Source organism: Oryzias latipes, chromosome 18 (assembly GCF_002234675.1).
Source record: "Oryzias latipes chromosome 18, ASM223467v1".
In the NCBI taxonomy this organism is placed as follows: domain Eukaryota; kingdom Metazoa; phylum Chordata; class Actinopteri; order Beloniformes; family Adrianichthyidae; genus Oryzias; species Oryzias latipes.
In genome coordinates this window covers 8,290,353-8,314,871 of record NC_019876.2, presented here as the reverse complement: position 1 = coordinate 8,314,871, position 24,519 = coordinate 8,290,353, and the positions used below count along the sequence as shown (strand labels likewise).

General features: G+C 42.1%; 1 protein-coding gene across 4 annotated transcripts in view; it reads right to left on the bottom strand.

Moving 5' to 3' along the window:
• The window catches only part of LOC101164594 (glucosidase 2 subunit beta), a 191,706-nt gene that overhangs the window by 58,787 nt on the left and 108,400 nt on the right, over window positions 1-24,519 (bottom strand). For 3 of the 4 annotated variants that reach the window (XM_004079742.4, XM_020711559.2, XM_011487339.3), the window contains exons 10-11: window positions 7,696-7,765; window positions 3,055-3,144 (exon numbers count right to left, since the gene is read on the bottom strand). In XM_004079742.4, the coding sequence (XP_004079790.1) occupies window positions 3,055-3,144; window positions 7,696-7,765 (160 nt within the window). The remainder of the gene's footprint in view (window positions 1-3,054; window positions 3,145-7,695; window positions 7,766-24,519) is intronic. The other variant, XM_011487338.3, reaches the window with a different exon arrangement.

Sequence of the window (24,519 nt, the reverse complement as noted above, 5' to 3'; positions counted from 1 at the left end):
GGCCACGGGGATGCGGCGGGAGAGAGTAAAAGAAGCCCATTCTGTTGATTAAATTTAGTTGATTTAGCTCCTTGCCGTCTTCAGGGCGACTTGAGGCTCCCAGATTATCAAACCTTTAAATGGTGCGTCTTTACATAGATCCAGGCTGCCTTACTTTGTATGCAAACAACTTTCTTTTCCTAGACAGCTGGGAAAACTCAGAGGGCTCTTTGCCTTCGATTGCTGTGTGGGATCTTCTGATATGCAGCTGTACGCAGTGACTTTAAAAGATAAATCCAGAGTCTCACATTTCTGGATTCAATCAGCTCCACATTTGAATCAAGTCAGACACGCCCCGTTTTCCCAAAAGTGAGGAAAACGGACAGGAAGTTCAAAATGTTCCACTTCCTCGAATGACCACTAGAGCCAGGATTCCAAAGGAAAGATAGAAAAATGAAATTTTATTTAAAAGCTTTATAATCCTATTCAGCTTTAGCTGCAAACAAAGCTGGAGCACCACAGGGGGGCATTCCAGAAAGCAGGTTATGCGAGTTACGCATAACCTAATAGGAAGCAGATAACCTCAGCATTCGGCTCCAAAAACAGAGGTATGTTTCATGGTATGTCAAGTTGCCATAGCAACTCATGCTCTGAACATAACCTGGTCTGGAGCAGGTTTAGTTGAAGGTTAGTTTGTTTTCAGAGAGGTGAAGCAGCATGGCGTGTCCATTTGAAGATGATTTAGTGGACAAAGAAGCTCAGATAATCCTTTTTCCACCGTGTGAGGGTGATAAGACCACATATGGATGTTGGAAAGATAAACTTTTTTACTTTGATCTAACTTAATTATTTGCTTCAGTTAAGATAAATAATTTTTTAGTTCAGTCAACTTAAAAATAACACATAGTTATCAGACATTTATTTTACTTAGTAGGTGGAACTTTGGTGCTGCTGTAGATCGGCACCGCAAGGGATTGTGGGATACCATTCCCTTTGCCTGTCTGGATGGATTTGGGTTTAATTGTGGGTTTTTGACCAAATGTGTTTAGTTGTTTAGCTGTTTCACTGTATTTCGCCGAGTTATTTTAACCTGTTATGTTTAATTCTTTCTGCACCAGTCATGATAATTAAATGCATGGTATATATTGTAAATTCACACTGTATCATTTATTTTAATTTCATAAAAATGAGTATATCTGCAGCCTCAAGCTTAGATATATGAGAGTTCAAGAAGTACAATAAATTAATATGGAAATACATTTAATTGAATTGGAGTAATATTACATTTAGTTAGATAAATATGTAAATTTGAGTTGTATAAATAACTATTGAGTTAGATAGACAGAAGACATTAGATTAAATAAATCTAACTCAATTACTTGTTACCAATTGAATCAATTCATTTAAGTTTTATAAGTTGTATATATATTCATCACAATGTAATTGGAAATAAGATCAGAAACTTGTTCGTTTACTTTGTCCGTTCTTTTTCTACGAGCAGAAACTCTTTCTTTTGCTGATGATGCATATTACTTTTTGGTGGACGTATAATCTTCATACGCCGTCATTAAAATCTCAGACTCCGTCTCACTGAATTATAGCGCTCTTTTTTTTTTTCTCCACGCGTTTCCATGGTGACTCAGGAAATCGCTGATCCATTGAGAATGCCTTTCTGTACTTGCCATGCACGCGCATTAACCCAGGGTTAGCAAGTCAAGCGTAATTACGCTAATTCATATCCGGTCTTTTGGAACCGACATACTCAGAGTTCAGGGTTAAAGTCAGGGTAGTTTAAACATGCTTCATGGAATACCCCCCAGTTTGCTCTAGCAGAGCTGTACTACCTGTATTCTGATACTCCGCCACATGACATACATGACAACTAACATTTTTCTCTAGTAATGTTGCTGTAACTTAATGAAATGTATCTTTTTGGTTTAAATACACCAAACGTCTTCAGTGTGGAACTTGTAGCCACTATTTTTTGTCCCATTCCAGTCATCTTTTGATTTCTTTACAAAGCCTTCCCATTCATTTTGGTTAATAAAAGACCATCAAAATAGCAAAATCTAAAAACCTGTGTCATTTTCTAAGACATAGATTCTGCATCGCGGCAGGAGGTCATCAAAAGGAGTAAGCCTGTACTCACTCCCCATCAACCCTTTGTTTACATTCTCTCCTGTTAGCCTACAGCCCCTCATGACCCTAAGCTAACATTAGCGGCGCAACGAAAATGGCAAAGTAAGTGAAGACGGTTGATGTCAGCAAGAATTCCATAGCATTGATTTAGAGTAAAATAAGACAAAAACACTATTTTCTTTTTTCCAGAGTTCAACAATTCAAATACTTCAACAAATAATTTACTTCCCATAAAAAAAAGAAATGCTTCATAATGCCTGACATGAGCAGATCCTGTCTAAATCTTTGGTAAATCAGCTGTACTTTCCCTTTAAGAGAGTTCTGCTTGTCCATAAAGCGTTATTACAGTCAGCCTTCGGGTGAGACAGTTCTCCATAAGTTATTGCAAACATAGTTTAGCCTTTTTCATCTTGATGTCAGCGTCCTTTTAGGCCTTTGCCCATGGAGTCCATCGTGGGCTGAAGCCAACACTGGAGATACTTTCAAGGTCAGCCTAAAGCTGTCTGGTTTGTATTTTTAACGCTATATTGTCCTCCAAACAAAATGCTCAATTGTCTCAAAATTAGTAAAGAAAAGTTATAAAAAAGGGTTTTTACCTATTTATATTTTTCTTATATTTGTAAGCATGGACATTTCTTATGCTATCTTACATATAGACGGATTTAAATGACATTTGTCAAAAAAGGATTTGAGCTTCTATAATGTTTTTCTATACATTTTATTAAAACTAATAATCCTGAATCTAAAATTTCAAAAGGTTTTACATTATTTGTAAGTTTTCATACCAAAAAGAAGAAAGAATACGTTGGCCTTTATTTTGAAAATCCTCACTAGATTTATAGTATTGCTTGGTATTTACCCACTGTTTGTACACATTCCTGTAATATTTTTTGACAAAATATAAACACAATGGACACAAACGTGTCTTGTACTTACTCATACACCTTTAGCTTGTAACATTGGCCGTTGAGAAACAGAAACTCCCAGTCCGTCCCGTAGTCTATAGCCAACTTCTTCTGCAGATCGCTGAGGAAACAAAACATGCGCATTGACTTAGTGCTACACTGCAGCCAAATTAGTACCCAACAAAACTTCCTGATGTTAATATTTAGGAATTTCAATTTCAATTTTAAACGTTCAGTTGAGGTTATTGCTGCCAAAGGAGGGTTAACTGGTTACTAATCTCAAGTTGCACTTACTTTTTTTATACCCTGAACTGTAAATTTTTTATTTGTGTTCAACAAATGCGCTAAAACACATGTTAGTGTTCTATTAGTTTTAGCAGACTCTGTTGTTGTGACTTTGATAAAAATCTGAACACTGTTCAGTTCTGTAGAAATACAAATAATTCCAAAAGGTACACATTTTTTCCTGCTGCTGTATTTTTGGGTGATCAGTAAATATATATATATATATATATATATATATATATATATATATATATATATATATATATATATATATATATATATATATATAGTATTTATATATATAGTATATATAATGAGAGGAAGGTTAGCATGAGCTTAATCAGTCATCTCCTGCAAAAGAAAATCTTTTGGGGAACACATTTGTTGACGTGCAACAGTTTTAATAAATGTGTCGTGTTCTTTTCCTTGCCTCTTTCAGTGACTGACAGCTTGGATAACGTGTTGATGGGGTGGCCCCTTTAAAGCCCAATTTTAATGTAGTAATTCCAATTATCTGAGCTGGCGAGGGCTGCTCTTCGTCATTAATGGCAGATAAGGCAAGTGAGGCCTATCTCCAAGGGTGCACAAGCCTTCCTTTCCATATCCCAAAATTTAGAACTGTTAAATTTATGGGCTTAACTCATGTTTGGGGAGGGTAATTGTTCCGCTTGAGGTTGATAAGGTAGGTTGGTATAAGGGGGGAATGGGGGTGTGCTGGATCAGGGTAAAGAAAGGGCATGTAACTGCAAGCCTGAGAGGAGGGTAGAGGTCATGCCCGTTGTCGTTTCCATTGTGTGAATTGGTCTTTAAAGCCTTAACTAAATGAGGAGAGACATGTTTTTCAGCAGTTCAAAGGTTGATTTAAAACATTAACAAATCTTTATCTGCATAGATATAATGTTTGCCACCTCTATTTTCTATTATTCGCTGCTAGACGCTAGTCCAAATGTGTGTTCATAAACCTCATGACAATACAGTAAACCCTTGTTTTTCGCGGGGGTTACGGTCCAAAAAGAACCTGTAATAGGCAAAATCCGTGAAGTAGGAACCTCTTTTTTTTTACAATTATTATACAATTAAATTTTCTATTATACATTGAAAAGAAAGAACAAAAAGACTCAAGCATTTGTTTCACAAATAAAAGGACTTTAGAAATGTTTTTTTCAACAAATAACTTCTGTACTGTACTGTCAAATAATAATCTTAATCATCGATGTGAAAAGAAGGCTTCAAATTGAGGAGATTAGCCCCGCCTACCGCGACCCGAGTACTTGGATTAAATGATCATGAAGAAAATATAAAGTACAGTGGGACAAATAGTGACTCAGGTGTATTTCACTACTCTTCAGACTGAGCCGCTGCATCCTGCAGTGTTTTCTCCTTTTGAAGCCCGCGGTGCAGGTGTGTTTGTTCGGGAGGAGAACATAGTGATAGGCAGTTGTTGTCGCTCTTTTTTCTATGGGTTTTAGAGAAACTCGAAATTGCAAGATGATTTGCACGTACGTAATGTAAATTTGGCAAGCTGTTTTACATACATGAACATATTAAACTGCAACGTTATTGACGCACAGGTAGAGAAGAAGCAGAGTGACGTTTTAGCCAATCAGAATGCAGAACACAATGCACGATGCAAATCCGTGAAGTAGCGAATCCGTAAAAAGTAAACTGCGTCATAGCGAGGGATCACTGTACTTATTTTGATTCTATGTTTAGTTTGTTTACTGAGCACAAATAAGACAAACTATCAAATGTTTAAAAATTTCTCATGGTGCACATTTAAGTGAGCCAGAGGCTACCATCAAAAGTTTTTAACCGCTTTAATACCACATTGGAGAGGACATGGGTGATCTAGAGAGGGTGGGTTGGGTTTATTTATTTTGGAGAGCTTTACAAAGGCGACGACAAGTCGCCATGTTTGGGTTCATGGGGTTATTCAGAGACTCTCCCAGTACAAAGAGATTCACCATCTGACGGCCGCTTTCAGCGGTACTTCTGTCTCTCTGTAACATTTAATATAAGACATCTAAATGATACATAAATGAGACGGGTTAACCCCTAACCCTAACCCGATGTTGGCTTTGGACTCCACCCGCTCAACAATCATGAACATGTCATTATCAAAAAGAAAAGTCCCTAAAGTAGCAGCAGGTTTCTGGGGTGTCCGAGCTCGTAGAGAAGTGTGGGCTGTTCAAGGCGCATCTTGGGGGAAGCGCAGGTGTGTTCTGCTTGTTGTTGAAGGAACGAATGATTGTCGTGCATGCGGTAAGTACATCATATTCATAAAGCTAATATAAGAGGCACGCACTTATGTCATATGGGTGATGTTGTATGATGGATGCCCTTAGCCCGCACTCTAGTCGTTAGTAAAGTATTGGTCACATCTGGACACATCTGGATACCGGCTGTCTAGCAATAATAGACACCTTTGTGCCCCGCGCGGGTTTGGCTAGTTTACGCCAGCAAACAACCCATACCTAGCCGTATAAGCAGTTGTGACGAAGCCAAAAGCCGTTTTCCCGATTTTTTGATGCAATGCAACACCTAAGACCAGATATTTGAACCCTGGTAAAAAACTGCAAAAATTATGACCTGGGTCAGAATTTTGATACTTGAAATGCCCAATACTGCAAATTGTCGCGCTGTACGACATTGACTTAAACTGGTTTCCCTGCAGCACAAATCATATTTGGTCTGAACTTGGGGTAAAGATGCCTTGGTTGCGGGTAACTTTTGCCTCTTGACCAGCATTCCCTTGAAAAAGAGATCAGTGGAACTCAATGGGATTTTCTTCCTGGTTAAATAATTGTAAAATAAGTTATACACGTCTCTGCAAGGTTTATAGTGAAGTACATCTTTGGGATGTCATACAAAACTGGGAAGTCCAGTAAAGCACTTTCAGTTTTATGCTGTTTATATCTCTAACAATTTCCCTGACACGTAATTGGCAAGCTTCCACTTGTTACTCATAGTATGATGGCTAGAAGTATTTTATCTTCATTCTTCTTTTTGAATTTTGAAGCGATTTTATAATTTACTTTTTAATTGTAATTTTTGTCATTGTGCTCTTATTTTGCAAAGCACTTCAAATTACCCTGGGTGTGAATTGTGCATTACAAAATAAACTCGCCCTGCCTTGCAGCAAGGTGGGCAAAGAGCCATTAGAGAATATATAAGGTCAGACCAGCTCCTTTTTACTGTTCTTCTCAGCATGCAGGCATTTTTCTCTTTTGTTTTGGGGGGAAAAATGTTGACCTTTCGGTAACTGCTATGCCTGTGCTTGGCGCTCCTTATAGTAATAAACAGTTTGCAAGCCCATAGGGCCACAGGAACTACTTATCAGCTTTTTCTCTGGATGGCTTGCTCTTGGAAAAAGAAAAAAAAACAGTAGGGTAAGTATGTAGCATGGATGTAAATCCAAACTTGTGCTTTTAGTTTTCTTCTTCCCAGCTGTCGTATTTACTTTTTATTTTTTAACTTGTACGTCCAACAGCTGAGCAGACAACAACAACTGGGGCTTGTGGATCTTCTGACACACGAGGTGTGTATTGATTACTTTAGTGTTGTCATTACTTTACAGTAATGGGAAGCTTTTGCTGTTATTAGGAAGTTTTTGAGAGTGAAATAAAAACTCCACTAAACCAATTTTATTGCATATTTAAGGTAATCCCTTGTGGAAACGGCTACAACAAGACTTTATTTTTAAATTGGGAATTAAGTATAAAAACGAATCCAAACTATTCTGGATCTTTCACATCTAGACAGACACTCCCCGGCTAAAAATAAGCTGGAAGTTGCACCCCTCTGCAGAGCACAGTGGGCTAAAACAAAAAAAACCCCACAGCATTTGTTTTCCTTCATTAAAAGTTGCCTTAGGTATCACACGGTGCAAATTCATTACTGTGCATACACACACAGTGCTTTTGAGCACAGAGGGATATAGAGCTACTCATAGCGCACCAGTGGGACTGTGCCACTCCCGACAGCGCCGCAGGGGGTTGATTACTCGCCGTTCGTGGCTCCACTCTTTAAACTCTTTTTACCGTCACCGAGCCGACACGGAGTACGTCCGCCCAGCAGGGGGCAGTGTTGACTCTGTTTGGCGCTCTGATCCATAAGGGCTAGCGATCGGACCAATATGCAGTAATGACTTGGCTACCAAAGCGACCACGGCTACCAAAACGGCAAACATTGGAGGCCATGCGGACTGACTAGGTGTGCTGTGAGTAGGACCCTTCTCCTATTTTAAGACCCAATTAGAAACGTCACCCTGCTAGGAAAGTGAGGAGAAAAATGCATCGTTCCCAGAAAGTGTTGGAGTTTTAAGCAATAAACATGTGAGAATAAAAACACCCCCCCACCCCCGTCTTCATTCTTTATTTTCCCTCACCTTATTTCCATGTTGACGGTCTCATAGGCTTCTTCAACCTTCTTCAGATTGGTAGCCTCCCACTCTGCAACTAGACAAAACAAAAGGTCAGGCAAATTAACAATTCAGAGCTGTTGCCTGTCATCAGATCAGGTTTGCCAAAGAGTGGGCTCTTAATATCAACTAGCTTATGTAGGATTGTGAGAAGAAGAAAAACATGCATACAAACACTAAGGGCTATTTATAAATGTGCAGGGAGACAAGCTTATTAGTCTCTTGAAATGGCAAATTTTGTTAAATGAGACTGGAAAAGGAGATACGTTGGTAACAAAAGAAAAAAGCATGTTTTTTTTCCTCCCTGATTGCATGCACACACAAACTGTATGTTGTAGCAAAACAGAACTCAAAAGCCTAGTTATTATTTTTCAAACTGAATATGACAAAAAACATAATTTTACAGATTTTTTGACTAGTTCATTGACTAGTTAATTTACAAAGACAGCTTAAGTATTTTTAATAAATCCATACATTGACTTCGTACTTCTATTTAAGGTACTAATTCCAAAGTCATAATTGTACTTGTTTTATACGAATAGCAACAACTTTTTTCATTTGGGGTATCTTTGTATTCCCACCCTAACCCCTATATAGTGCACTACATAGTGCGTTTGCCATTTTGTAGTGATGTCCGAATCGACAATTCCAAAATTGAGTGCCCTGGAAATTTCCCAGAAGTCTCTGCAAAAAACCAGTTTGCATCGATGCTCATTAGATCGGCGAATATAGACTACGATGCGTTGCGTCGGAACATTTTTTACCAAAAAAATGTATTTAAATGTTTTTTGTTTGTTTATAAACCATCAACGTTTTTATCTTCAGACGACAGTGGACTCATAAATCGTCGCAAAACGCTCATATTAATGAGATTTTAACTTCATGAAATTGATGACGTCATATCCGCCGTTAAAAAAACAAAACAAAAAGTAGTGAGCATGGTGTCCAAATTGCTTTTAAAATTCACGGCACTACATGGTGCCGCACTATGTAGTTTTTCAGTATTTTTCGTATCAGAATCAGCTGGTTTACGTCATTTGAGTAAACACTTCCCTACTCTAAAGTGATTGCATATCAGCTCAAAGCTGCTTTTCCTAGCTTCTTGTATCCGTTGGAATTCTGTAGTTTGCGTAAACAGCTGAAGATGTAACCCTTGTGCCTCCAATGCACTCTAACATTGGTAGTGGGGTCATTTGGACCCCACTAGACAGTGCGCTCAACCTTTTTTCTTCAATGATTTGTGAGGATTGGGTCATCTGGACCCCATAGGATAGCACAAGGGTTAAGGTAATTCAAAGAAAGTCAACACATATGCAAAAGTACAATCTGGGCAACATAATTTCACTAATGAACTTTGTTTAAAAACCCTAAATCAGAAGTTAGAAACCTTTACAAGAGCAGAAATGCTCCGAAGGCTCCAATCTAACTGCCTCGCCTCTCCAATGTTTTTTTATTTGACTGTGAATTCTCTGAGTTCCTGAAGGTAGACGTTTCTCTCTGACGTCAGACGAATTCTCACTGGGGCCTGGCGCTGTGGCAACAGAGGGGAAATGTGCATGTGGTGAGGACCAAGAGGAAAGCAGTGACAGCACTGGCCTGAATACCAATTAGTGTGTTCCTTGCATGTGGTCTCAGCTGGTTTTCAGTAAACACACACTCTCACTGCAAACACACACACAGAAAAAAACAACCTTAAATGACTACTTTTTGCTGAACTTGAGGAAAGATCCCTCGTGAACACACAAAAAAAAAGCAAGCTGGGACTTTTTTGCTGTGATGTAACGCCTATTTTTACAGCACCTATAAGGGCAGATTTCTCCCTTGCCTGCCCCAAAAAGCCAATCGTAATAACAGCCTCACATACAAACATGTTTTCTCGGGCGCTGCCTGTTACTGACAGATATGTGCACACTCTCCAATCACTGGGATCAGCAGTGACAAAAGGAGACGTGGAATCCCATGCGGGTGACTTCTGACCCATCACTGCAGCTCTGTTGTAAAAGGAGTGGCGATGGAGGGGGGGGTTTGAGGAGATGGAGGAGCAGTCAGGCGTACAGAAGTACCCGAGGCAGCAAGCGCAAGGCAAGTCTGTTTCATGGCCTCTGCACCAGTCGGGCCCAACATGACCTGGAGATAGAGAGCACCCACCAATAGAGAGGATTCCTGCTCACAACCAACGACTGTGAGGAGGATTTTGATTGTGATTGTTACTGTAGGAATGCAAGCCTGAATTGTTAATAAAGAAGAAGTCTTTGTTAGCTTTTTTAATCTGAAGGACTCATAAAGTAATGATTATAAACAAGGGGCAGATGATAGTTTCTCTCTGGATAATGTGTACTCATGTAGAACATATAAGGAAAATGATGTTGAAGCAAATCCGACCAGCAGACAACATTTTTTCCTTCTCAAGAAATGCTCACTGGAAGCTATCAAGAGGGTTGTTTAGTTGGCTGTGTACAAAAATAGAAGATGAGGAATACACCGTGCAGTAGAAGCAATCTTCTGCCGGAGATCTCCTGTGTATACACAGCTTGAGCCGCAGACCGAGGATCCTCTGCTGCTTTTTTTTTTTTTTTCCTTTTTTACATGCTGGTAGATCAATAGGCGTGACAGTTCCTTTGCAGGTCCAAGAGAGGAAGTCAGCGAGTCGACGGAACAAGACAAAGGCGATTCCAGCGAGGTCGCTCTTTTACCTCACAAACAAACTCCTCGGCTTGATGACGTTCATGAGCATGTCATGAAGGAGGGTGACACTCTGTCAAAGTCAGACTGGCTGACGGATGAACTTTCCTTCACTTTGAACCTGCTAACATCCCTTTTTCCCCCTCTTTTTGTCAAAAATTGTTCATCTCGGTTTCAGCATTTCTAGGGATCGCCCTGAAGGCGACATTATTTGCATTTGTAAGTGTTTATTGTAGGGGGCTGCAGGTTGTTTTTTGTTTTCTTTGGATGGTCAAATCGTAAGGACCAACTTCATTGAAAATGGTGTTTTTAACATGTTCTTGTGGCATTTTTGCAATGACGGAGGAAACATATTAAACTAATTAAGCTACAATTTTATTTCTGAGTGTTTTTTTTTTAAATTGTGAATCAGGAGCAGATAAAAAAAATGTCATTTGAAAAAACTGGATATTAGTGACATTGAGAATATTCTGGGTGGGCTACAAGACCCTGTTCCACTCCATTTCCATCCATCCACTTGTAGACAATTAGATCCACGTAGGTCTTTGTTTTCCTCGTCTGAGCTGCCGTCTGGCTTAAAACTGTGCGGCTGGATAGCTTCGATAGTGCTCGCCATTTTTGTTACACTGCTAATGCTAGGTTGGGGGTGTGAGGGGCTGTAAGCTAGTAAGAAAGCGTGTAAACAGAGGAATGACCCCAATACTTCACGCCAACTGCTCCACCCACAACTCAGAGGCAAATTTCAAAGGAACTCCTGCTGCTTTGCAGAAACTGTCCAAGAAAACGGACAAAACTACAGTTCTGTTGAAGCTCATACAGCCACCCACTGGGACGTCACTTGGGTGTGGTGACCCAGGTGGTATGGTGGAATATCTGTAAAGCTCCTGTAGGTACAAACTTATGACGTACAGGTGATAGTGTACCCTGTTGCTCTTTTGTCACGCTCTAGTCGTTAGTAAGGTGTGAGTACTAGCCACCGGTCGTGATATATTGCCCCATGCGCAGAGTGTGTAGGTGATACGTCCACACAAACTACACTCTGATTTTCTCATTTCTAACAGTCGTGCACTTATCACATGGACACCACTCACGGGCTCACTACTTCCCCCCTACTTACTCTTGCACGTCGTATAGGTGTTCACCACAACCTGTTGCATTTTAGTAGAAAAAAAACCTGCGTGAACATGTTTACTCTTCAGGTTCATCGAGCTGCTAATGCCAACATATCGTAGGGTGACATGTGTGCTTAGCACTGCTTTGCCAAACTAAGTCGACTAAGTCAAAGTCGAGTCCCTTCTTTCATCCTCGTCACCCTCCCTTTTTTTTATCAACAGATGACAAATCCGTGTGACTGCAAAAGCAAAGAGGACTTAAATATCAGCGGCAATAAAACTTTGATGACAGATTGGAACAATGAACAAGGCTAAGCACTTGCTGGTGTGGAAGATTACTGGTTGCTTTTAATTTTCTAAATTAAAAAGCAGATATCTCCTAAAGTTAAAACATTAAATGCAGTGAGAGCATTTGGAGTGATAGGCCACATTTTCTTATGTTTCCTCTGTGTCCAAACTGTAGCAGAGGCTGCTGGGAGTTGAGAGGAGGTCAATGTAGCCCCCTGCATAATGGTTGTGTTACAGTGTCGGATGATATTAGGGTTGAGTGAATAACAGTAGCAGGCAGAAATAGCATCATGTTTTGAACTATCAGAGCATTTCAAAGCCTTGTGACTGAATCAGTTTGTAGTCATTCTCCCACGCTCTACTGGAACTTTCTTTTTCTTCCTTTTTCTTCAGTGGGTGAAGGACGGACGGGAAACAATGCAGAGCATCAATAGAAAATAAATAGAAACTTGCAGCGAAGTAAAAATAAATGAAAAGGTTTGAAAAGCTTTATATGTTTTAACCACGATTTTGTAGATGTCTAACAAAAACATTTTTTTTTTTTTACAGCATACATTCATTCATCTTCCGTTTTCTCCCTTTCGGTGGTCACTGGGCTGCTGGAGCCTATCCCGGCCACTTGTGGGCGAAGGCAGGGGACACCCTGGACAGGTCGCCAGTTTGTCGCAGGGCCACAAACACACACCCATTCACTCTCACACTCACACCTATGGCCAATTTAGAGTTACCAATTAACCTATGAAGCATGTTGTTGGACGGTGGGAGGAAGCTGGAGACCCCGGAGAAAACCCACGCATGCACGGAGAGAACATGCAAACTCCACACAGAAAGGCCCCCCATTGGTGTTGTGGTTCAGATCCCCCAGCCAGGACTTGAACTGGGGGCTTCTTGCTGTGAGGCAAGAGCGCTAACCACTGTTCCACCGTGCAGCCTTTTACAACATAGTTTAAGCTAACAAGAAATACAATTTTGAGTAGAAATGTTGAATAAAATGCAATGCATAGAATTTTTTCCGTTTAATTTTGATTTTAAGTTTTCATTTTTTAGTTAACTCTTAACTCCAAAGATGTCGGCGGCAGGCAACACCTTCATAATACACGCTCTTTGATGTAATGTAACACTTCCACTCCTTACACGTTCAACGTGATCCTACGTGGCGCAAAGCTGCTTATCTCCACTTCAGAATCCACCGGGAAAACGGTGATTGCGTAAACGGTAGTTGAAGGATTGTCAACACTGGAGCTAAAGCTTCAGTGTTAAAGGGTTAAATTGTCTCTCAAAAGTCAAGGAGAAACCAGAAACTAAATTGAGCCTTTAAAAATGTAGTAACGTACTATGTAAGTGCTGTATTTTTCAGAGTATAAGTATAGTTGAATAGTTGCTCACGTTGTGCTTATATACTAGATTCCTCTTATGTTTCATGAAGCTTATATATAACATGTGTATCATAGTTACACTGACCAAAAATATAAACGCAACACTTTTGTTATTGCTCCCATTTTTTATGGAATGAACTCAAAGATGTGAAACATTTTCCACATACACAAAATAACAAGTTCTCTGAAATATTGTTCACAAATCTAAGTCTAAATCTGTGATAGTGAGCAATTCTCCTTTGCCAAGACAATCCATCCCACCTCATAGGTGTGCCATATCAAGATGCTGATTAGACAGCATGATTATTGCACAGGTGTGCCTTAGACTGGCCACAAGAAAAGGCCAGTCTAATACATTTCTCCCAAAAATGCGACTGGCACTCCAGTGCACAGTTCTTCCTTCTTTGTTATGGATTTCTTTGGCTTCACTGTTTGTGACCGTGGTGCAGAAGCAGAGCGGTTAACCTCTGATCAGAAGATTTTAGGTTTGTTTCCTGTTCTGGATATATAGGTTGGCGCCAGTGTTCGGCAGCTGAGCTGCCATCAATGTGTGAAAATGGGACTGTGACTGGCCTTTTAAGTATACGCCATTTGCCCTCCGGTGCGACTTATAATCCGACGACTACGCCATTTGCCATCCATGTAGCCATTGTCTTACCACGGCCCCAGAAAATGGTTTAGGACCACTGATATAAAACACATTGGTATCCATTGTATCCAAGTCATCACCGAACAGTTTTTAGCCCAACAAATCCTGAAATGCGTCAGTTCAACGAAGGTCCTCTAGTAGCCGTGCAGCAGCAGAGTCTGCAGCTCTCCCCATCACTGTGATGTGTAACCAACATTTAAATGGAGAGAGGGACCGATGAGTAGAATAAACAGTCTGTCTGGAGTGAGTTCACTCTGTAGCGACTCGGGTGCTGTTGATGAATATGCATGAGGTAACAAACGCCTAGGAGCTGACCTACTTCTGCGTCTCCTCTGCACATGACTTCGTCCCCTTCCGGGGTAAACGCTGTCATCTTGCAACATACTGTAATGGCAGGAAGCACGCCACTCTCATGTACAAATCAACATGTTCCCAAATGACGCTTTTGCAAGTGATAATGACTGTGTGCTTAGGGAGCACGCTCAGTTAAGTGCTTTCTGCGACTGAATAATCAAGACGTGCTAATAACAGGTAACTTGCTCGTTGCCATCTTCTTTGTATTTCTTTCGTCTAAATGTAAGATAGTCTAAAAAAAAGGACTATTGCGTACACCTTGGCGTGTTTAGCCAGGAGGTAAGACTATGAGGAGAAACAGGAAATGTAGTAAAGGTGTGATGGGGAAAAAAAGAAAAGTGTGCAGAGGAGGGCTCTCGACATAACTGGGGCTCCACACTGGAGAGTAACTGTCTGCAGATCTTTATAAAATACATTTATTTGGGTTCATTCTGGTTCTGTTCCACAACCAGTTTAGGAGAAAAAAAAACAGGAAAATGTATGTTCCTGTTTGCTTTTGTGTTTTCTATAAATTGGCTTTTCTTTAAGTCATACACCAAGTTGAATGGTTTATTTCAAAAGATATAGATATATGAATTCCTAAATTCATGCCGCCTTCATTGACATTAAAGCTGCTAATGGACATATTTGAACCTACCTATACATACAGTACACACGCGTATCACATTAAATCAATTGAACGTAATGGCCGTCAAATAGAGTTTGAGTTAAGGGATTGGGACTAACCAAATTTATATAATCCCACCTACATTACAATTTCCTTAACTTTGTTTATATAGTTGCCATAATCTAATTCTTAACATCTATATTTATTAATAATAAAAATAATAATGATGATGAATGCTTTCAGATATCTCTATCAGATATCTCAAGCCTATTTTGATGTATCCAGCAATATATATACATAATACATGCAACAGACCACAAGTTATAGAATTCTATTGCACATTGTCGTTTAGACGACTTTCACATAGCTCATTGTGTCGCGGTAACATCATTACTGGAGTGTTGCAAACAAGGCAGCCACCACCCAGCCCACAGTTGGTCCAGGGGTAGGACTTCTTGATATCACTTCAGTTTTGGTCCGGTGGTACATCCCATGCAGGTTTTTGTCTGCCAGCACCGCATCCTCTGCTCTCCATTGCCTGAGACATTTACTGACCACACTGTCAGTTGGGGCTTTGAGGTTGATGTATTTATGCATCTTGGATGTTTCATCCTGGATGGTGGCTTCCAGGCTCACTAGTTATTGGCCTCCTTCCTTGCGGCTAGCATACAGTCTCAGAACGCTGGATTTGGGATGGAACCCTCCATTTGCGGTGGGAAGTTTTCGTGTTTTAATATCCGTGGTCTGTATCTCTTCCTTTGGCCATCTTACTATTCCTGCGTAAATGTTTATTACTGGGTCTTGTCCCATCCATTAAGCTGGCTTCTCTGGACTTGCCTTACTTGTTGAGAGAGAGAGAGAGAGAGAGAGAGAGAGAGAGAGAGAGAGAGACGGACGGACGGACAGACAAACAGATAGATAGGGATTAGGCCTGCACAATATACCGCAAATTTATCGTTATCGCGACATTAAGCTGTGCAATATGCATACCGCAAAAGACGGCGAAAATCGCAATAAATGGTTACCTTAAATGTGCTAAAACAAACTCATGGCAGCTTGAAATATTGAACAAATGAAATAAATCCCTTTATGCATTTAACCAATCGGAAGGACCCGTTTACATTGTTGATCAATCAGATGAGCCCTTTTATGTTTGATCTTTCCCTCCTACGTCGACAAGGGTCATTTGGAGTATAATTTTTAAACTGTTGCAGTGAAATGGAAATGATGTTTTTGGTTGTTTTGCTGTTTGTTTATATACCGCGAATTATATCGTTATCGCATTATTAATCACCTATATCGCATATCGCGAGTTTTCCTCATATCGTGCAGCCCTAATAGGGATGTTAAAAAATTAAGATGTGCTGTTCTGATTCTTCTGAATGAATGCTTTTTTCACACATGAAGCTGCATTTATATGTTAGACTATTGTTTAGATGCACGTTTATGAGACCTACCAACCCCAGATTATTCGTTTACTGTGATTGAAATAAAAAATAAAACTAGTTGTAAAATCACTTTATTTATTTCATATGTAGTCATGTTTTAAAAAGAACTTTACTAGACAGCTAAAAATATTATGAACGTTTACATGGTCACTAGTAGATATGTGGAGACCTCAATATGTAGATATCTATCAGAGTACTCTTGGTAGACCTCTAATGGAGGGACAAAATAGAGTTATCTGGTATATCCAGTAGACATACAGAGAAAAAGTTTTTTTGGGATTGGTTCAAATGTTTCGGTAGTCAAAAGAATGTAAACACTGGAGCTAAAGCTACAGATTTAAAGGGTTAAGACATCCATGAAATCTTTTTAATCCAACAGATTATTCAAAAATAGGAGAATGAGGCATCTCTGCCTCCTGGCAGATGAAGATGGAAGCTTCACGTCAGTGGTTTGAAACGGTTTCTGTGTCGACCGCTTCATCTGCCCATCAAGGTCGCCACAAACCGTGTCTGAAGGACGGCTTGGTCTGGCACACGGGGGTCAGAGGTGGTACAGAATAACACATTAAAGACCCCTCCCCCACTCATTTATAACATTTCACTTCTAATTTGAAAAAGTGCTGAGCAGAGCTTTTAATTAACATCCAGCCTCAGCGAAGGTTTGTAACCTTTCAGAGTGCCAATACCCATGATGTCTTACACAGTAGAGCTGGGCCGGCTCACTTCATTTGCTGAGTGCTGAGACGCACCTGCTGGAAATAAAAAGAGGTAATTTAAAGGTCTGCTTTTATAGGAGAAAAATCTTTTTGTCCTAATTATATATGTTGCACAAACGGCTGCTATTTTTAGGGAAACATTTTGTTTCGGAAGACAAACAATCAGCATTAAAGCTTTGATTCATTTTATTTCATTGCCTACGATTTTTATTTTCTCATTTCATGGTTGGAACGGTCCCCCTCTTCTTTTACGAGTCGGCTATTTTTAGCAACGGCCTTATATCTTAAGATGCAAACCTCCCTAAGTTAGATCAAAGTGAACCACACTTCACACACATTCAAAGTTAATTCATTTAAATGACTTTCAGCAGGCGATGCTAAACAAATACTATAACAAAAATAGCACTGCTTTAAATGCACTTGCTTCAAGGTTGTTACATTTATTAAAAGGGCTTCGGAGTCCAAGAGTGACTTTTTTTGAGTTTCATGGTGCATTACAGCACTGGGAAAAAAGGGGCGGGGGGCGGGGAAGGACACTATAGTTTTGTCAGGCTCAAGATAAAGAAGTAGATCGAATGTGCAGAAAAGAAGTACAGAGGAAGCAAAAAAATAAAGTCAGGTGCACCCTATGCTTCAGGCTTGATGAGACCACAGGAGAAGATGCGGCAAAAAAAGCAGTCAACCGAAACTGCTGTGTGCTGCTAGAACCCTGGTGGCTTTCGCCCTGCTGCAGCGCACAGAGAATTAAAACCAAGAACAGAGAAAATCCTCACTGCACCTCAGAAAAAGCTCCACTGCGTCTGCACTTCGATGGAGCCCTTAAGCAAGAGCAATGACAAATCTGCAACCTGATCCCTCTTTAGCTGGCAGGAAATGACCTGGTTGGTATGAACGAGGGTGGGGGTGGGGGGTGGGGGGTTTCCTTTCGAGTATTCAGAAAAGAGTGGCAGTTATCATCCAGGAAAGAGTTACCAGGCAATGCACCATGAGCAAAACAAGCAGCATTAGCAATGCAGATGACACGTGCTCCCTGCTGGAAACAGATGAGCTAGCATAGAGGCTAAACCGGACAAAAGCCAACACGTTTAGCTGGAGCTCAGCAAGTGTCAAATTGAAATGGGAGCGGTGACGATAGCACTCTGGACAGCGCTGGCTTCCCCGTCTAAGTCAGCACCACGGAGAGCGCCTGCTGACCTGGTGAAAAAAAGAAACCTACAGGGAATCAGAGGAACCGTTTATTAAAAATAATCGTAAATTTTGAGGTACAAACACCAAATCTGGTAGAAAGGCACGTGTGCAACAAGAAAATCTTAAAGAAGAATTTAACAAATATAGAATTTAATAATATACAGCATTTTGTTCATTAGCAGCCCATTTTATGGAGACAGGGGAAAAATATTCCTTTCGATCTTTGTGTTTGGTGGCCATCTTTTCATTTTGGAATATTTTTGTGGCGAACATGCTTTTCTGAGAGAGGAATCTGATGCTACGTTCACACCGGCTTCGACAACATGCGTTCAAGCAGCCACTGCCAATGAAAAGTCCACGTGAAGGCATGTATATGTGTCAGTTTAGGCCCGTTTTTGGGCTCTACGTACAGCCATTTAACACGCATTAAAGTTGAAACCAGTTGACCTCTGGCTAATCAGGGACTCGGATTTTGGTGGTGACGTATGGGGAGCGTCCTGTTTAATTCACCAAAGTGCCAACCGTTCCTAAAGTGAACATGGAGGAGAAATGATCAATTGCGGTTTGTGTCTGGACGCAATTATGTCACTAAGTCTTTGATATATCAGAATAGAGCTGTGAAAGAAAACACCTGAAGCAAGATTCACAAGATTTGCACCGCATTACGCACCAAACCTCTTCCACTAGTATCGGCTAGTGACAGACCAATCTCAACATCATATGCTAAAACCCCCGTTCAGCGCATTCTTGACTGTGCATCACATGGCGTGGTGTGTTAGCAGCATCATCCATGCCAAATTTGGTGCTTATACCACAAAAAACACAATATGTCTGACATTTCAACATAACTGGCTCAGTACAGTACAACCGCAAAAATCCTCTTGGTGGGCTGTCAGTTCCTGCACAGGAATTCACTTCTCTCGACACATCTGCACTCTGAGCGGCATTCGACTAAAACCTCAACAAGTCGGGCCTTTTGACGACGCGTCAGACAAATCAGCAAAACAAAGGCCTGGAGAAGCAAAGACAAAGAAAGCATGGATACACGCACACATATGAGCGTGATGGCCCAGCTCTGTGCTCAGATCACATCACAGAAGCGGCACAATTTGACAGAAGTAGCCTGTAGAGCAGTGAGGAAGGGTAAAAGGTTATACTGGAATGGGGGATGGAGGGCATGTTTGGCAGAGGTTTGTGGATGTGGGGGAGAAGTCTCAGAGATGTTTTTTTTTTTTAATATATATATATATCAACTGGCTGGGAGAGGTTACCAAGCTCAACGGAGCATTGGCAATTATCTATTCTTAGAGGGGCCACCATTGTAGAGCTTTCTTGAGGGGCCCAGCAACTCCACCTATGGTGGATGTAGATGAGCCTTGTGACCTATGGTCTTCCCACTGGCAACAACTCCTTGTGAATACATTCTACATGAGTACCGCATATCTCTCTGCAATGAAGCCTAATCAGGGAGAAGCAGAAAGAGCGACAAGTGTGAATCAAATTGTCACGCGACGGCTGGCTGTACCTCGGAGGGTAGCCCTCCTCGGCCCTTGAGCGCAGCTCTTTATAGCAGCAAGCTCGGCTTTCATGAAATGTAATTCATGAGAGCCTTTTACCAACATTAAAACCAAGAGACTGATGAAAGAACACATGATGGAAAATGACCGTTTTTTGATCAAAATTTTCCTTTATTGCAGAGTAAAAATTATTACAGTAGAAATACGTTGGTAATAATATGTAACTACCAAAATAATCCACTATTATAAATAAGTAAGAATAGTGGGTGTTGCCTGTTTACACTAAGCAGTTGTTAAGATAACCCAGGTTATTGGCAATGAAATGGCATTTTAATAAATTCACAATAAAATGAAAGAATTTGGAAATACCAAATTATCCGTTTTTTCTATTATGTTTTCTTTTATTTTGACAACTACATGGTATTTGTTTATTACAATACAATTTACATATTTGTTTATTCTTTAGAATTCTGAAGCAGCCCTTTTCCTTACAGCAAAAGATCGTTAAGATTGTGGTAATGAGTTGGTAATATTGTGTAGTTACAAAAGTAATACAAAAGTAATAATAAGTTAGAAATTGGTAATAATAGTAGGTATTGGCGGCTTTGGTGTGATAAGAAAAGCCTAAAAAATTGGTGATACTATGTAATTACCACTTTTATTTCAAGGCAATAATATAACTTTGGTAATTATTAATTAGTAGACTATCATTTTTAGCACTTTTTCTTGGGTACTTACTTTTTACACAATAATAGGATTGTGGTAATAAGTTGGTAATACTGTGTTATTACCAATACAATATTATAAATAGGTAATGACAGTGGGTGTTTCCTTTTTACGCCATGCAATTACTATGTGGAAGCTGGAGGGCAGTTGACCTCTGATCTGATCTGATCTGATCTTATCGGAAGATTGCAGGGTCGATTCCTGCCCCCTTTGACAAGACACTGAATCCCACATCGCCTCTGGTGGTTATAGGTTGGAAGCAGAGCCGCCATCAGTGTGTGAATGTCCGACTGTAATGCACTGGTCATATTCAAGACTAGACCAGTACTGTGTGTGTTGTTTGGGTCCTCAATATTTTATCACAAACTATGCAGTGTATGTCTGAACCAGCCTCACAGCCTGGTTTATTGCCGCACAACAGGCTTTATCAGACTGATTCAAACCTTCCAATGTGTTCGATCCCATGTCCGTGTGTGAGGGGATGTGTGAGTATGTTGAGCCTTTAAGGAAGGTAGAAAAGCGCTATACAAGTACATGCCGTTTACCATTGAGATTTTGTGTGGTAAGAAAAATCTATCAATTTGTTGATAAAAGGTACATCTTAATTCTTTATTGGCTACTACACCATTTACTTTGTTACTACTATGTTTTTTTTACCGTTTTGTAAAGTGAATGGCTATACATATGAACTAAATATTTAAAAAATGGATGGATCTCACTGTAAGAAACATCCATTTCTGAATTTGTACTCTATTTTCTGGCATCTGTTAGCTTGAACGTAACCATTTTTTAACTATGCATTCTCAAAGGAGGGTTTCCTCCCCCTTTCCAAGTCTTTTTATGTCCAACAGAGACCCATCTGCCTCATTTACTTTTACAACCACCCTCTACCCCACTGGGATGAGTGTGTTATCTCCTTCTCTCCTGGTAGTATCTCAGTTATGATCAAAAGCTGCCTGCACAAGCATGTGTGTGTCTGTGTGTGTGTGTGTGTGTTTATCAGGGACAAGTGTGGACAAAACAAATGGTGAAGCCAACACCACACCGTCTTGTGGCAGTTAATTATTTTCAATGCTCCAGATGCTGCTGCAGACTCAACACACAGCTTATGATTTTCGCTGAGGGCAGCGCTTCGTGAAGCCGCGCCGGCCCTTTAAATAATACTACAACTAAAGGCGAGGGTTGGGGGCAAACACCGATACAGCAGCCACAGCCTGATAGCAATTATTTAGATGTCGACGCACTAATTATAATAGAGGATGACAGGTGCCTAAAACAATTTGTGCGCAAACTGCCTGTGAGATTCCGCGTGTGGCTGCCTGTTTATGGTTGTAGACAAAGATAGCCACGCAGTCTTGCTAAACAACGCGCCACAATGTCTGATGTTGTTTGTGAGATGCTGGTTAACCGTTTCCCCCGAAATGAGCTGTAACAGACCTAGGAATTGTCAGATGAGAGCGTCAGTATTGTAATTTATGTACAGAAATTTATTTATAGAAACCGTTTCAAATAATTTGTAGAGGAAAACTAAAATCTATTTCAAAAAATCTTATTTTATTTATTTATTTTATTTATTTATTTTTTTTTAACTTGTCCTGTCCAACAGCTAGGCAAACAGATGAGAGCTGAGGGCCTCTTGTGTTGGACATATTTTATTTTAACAAGAGGGGTTATTCATCTTCAGACAAACCAAAGGTATGTCTGAATAAACCCCTTTTGTAATTGAGGCCAAACTTTATTAATTTCAATCATGTTTGAAAATCTTTGGTGTTGGACCGGACGGAAAAAGAAAGGAGGGAAGAAGAGAGAGGGACGTAAGAGAGGGGGGGGGTAGGAGGGTGATAATCGGAGGGGAAGGGGTAAGACCATGAAGCAGCATAGAGCAGACAGGTTTACTGGTTGTTTATCGTTACGGTACGGTTCAAATATAGTACAAAAAGGGCGGGGCCTGTTCACACACACTCAAATATTATCAACACACCTGCTAGCCGCAAAAATGTCCACATGTCAACATGCACACAAAACAGATAGTGTTCACGAACGCATACCTATGCCTTTAAACCAACTAGTGTGAAATCTTTCATTCATTCAATCATGCAAACTATTAGTGCAAAGGTGAGCCAACACCTGTGCTCAGGTGAGTGTTTATGTTCTTCTAAAATGGATGGTGGAATGTGAAAAGAAGGAGGAGGAGCGCCCAGCCACCCCCACACCCATACCCCCGCCGCAGCAGCAGCGGCAGCCGGAATTCCCCCAACGCCACACGGGAACAGGCAGGGAACAACTGCCCCCCGGGCGACCAAGACCGCCACCCAGGCCAGGGCCAGCAGGACCGCCGCGAGGCCCCCAGAGCCAGAGAGCAGGGAGGCGCAGAGGGAAAGAGAGCGCCGCCCCAGCCCAGCCAGGAAAGCAGCCCCCCGCCGCGCCGGAAGAGCCCAACGCAGGGCCCCACCGGAGAGGGACGCCCACAGCCCCAGACGAGCACCCCACCACCACCCAGGAGTTCCGGGCATCCCCCCGCCCCGACCCCAGGTACGAGCCAGGACCCCCCAAGGGAGACCCGCTCTGCACTCCAGGCAGCCACCCACCCGGCCAACGGTTGGTCCAGGTAGGAGCAAGGCAGGGGCCCGCCACCCCCGCCCAGGAGGGGGGAACCCCGGGGAAAAAAGGGCGGCCCACAAGGGGTGTTATAAATATGGCCCGACCAGGCTCGGCCATGTTGGAAGTTTGGCGGGGCCCAGCGCCCAGGGGCAAGGACCAGGACCCACCCCCCAGGGACATGAACACCCCCGGCTCTGGTGTAATATGAACCCCCCCACCGCGCGGAGAGAGCACCGCCGGGCCCAGGGAGCCGGCACCCAAGGGACACGGCCGCCATCGCCAAGGGGCCCACACCCCCCACCAGGGAAGGGGTAGGGGACAGATGGACCCAGGTCCCACCTTCCTTGTAAAATGCGTGTGCGTGTATGGGTGCTTGAGAGGGTGTTTGTGTGCATGTGTGTGTGTTTATGTTTGAATGTATATATTGAAGGGGGAGGGGTGTGTGTACTAAGGGGGGTGCAGTTAAAATTGGCGAGTAGGGCACTAAGGGGACATCTCCTGATTACTCACAGTGATGTCCCCTCACCCTCCACACCAAGGGGCCCTAAATGTCTAAGGTGCGGTTAAAATTGGCGGGTAGGGTGCCAGGAGGACATCTGCTGCTTGCTTGCAGTGATGTCCAAGCACCCCCCCTACCAAGGACCCTACATGTCTAAGTTGCAAATAAAACCGAAAGAGGGGGGGCCCACTCCATACGGCAACCAAAGGAGGGGGGCCACTCCCAAGTAGCCCCCCCCCAAGGCGCATCGCAGGCTAGACCCCCCACCCCCTCACCCTAATATGAGGTTATATAAGGAAGGGGGTAAGTTGGGGACAGCTGGTAGACTGTCCCCCGGTGGTCAAACAGCCGTCCCCGAGCCCACCCCCAGCAAAGGGGCCAGGGCCACCCAGCCCAGGGGCCCACCCCCGGAGGCGCCGACACCCTAGGCCCGGCACCACCCGCCCCACACAGAGAGAGAGGAGCCAGAAAGCGTCGCCCCCCCCCGGAGCAAGCCCAGGCCCCCACCACCAGACGCCGGCCCTAGAAGAGCTCTGGTCAGGCCTCGACGGGACCGAGGAGGCCAACCGGCCGAGGCAACCACTGATTGCCTCAGCGGAGACCCCGACCCGTTAGCCCCCCCGACCCGTACTAATAATGGGCCCCCCCTCCCCCCCAGAACGCCCCCCCACAGGACAGGGCCGACAAGCCCCCCACCCCACCCCACCCCAGACCCCGCAGCCGAAGCGGGTGACACCCAGAGCGACCGGGGGCCCCGAGAGGGTTGTCCCGTCCCGTCCCAGAGCCAGGGAAGGGCCGATCCCAGCCCCAGGTGCAGATGGGCAGCCCATCCGGCTTTATTTCAAAAAATCTTAAGTAAAAAACAAAAATAGACATTTTAGCATTTGTTTATGATAATGACTGATCGTTCCATTAATCTATTTGTCAATGCTGATAGAAAATGGCTGCCAAACTGGATCTAAATGTGACTAAATGGTAAACAGGCCATCTTGAACTGATGGAGGGCCTCAGATCTCCATTAGATATTC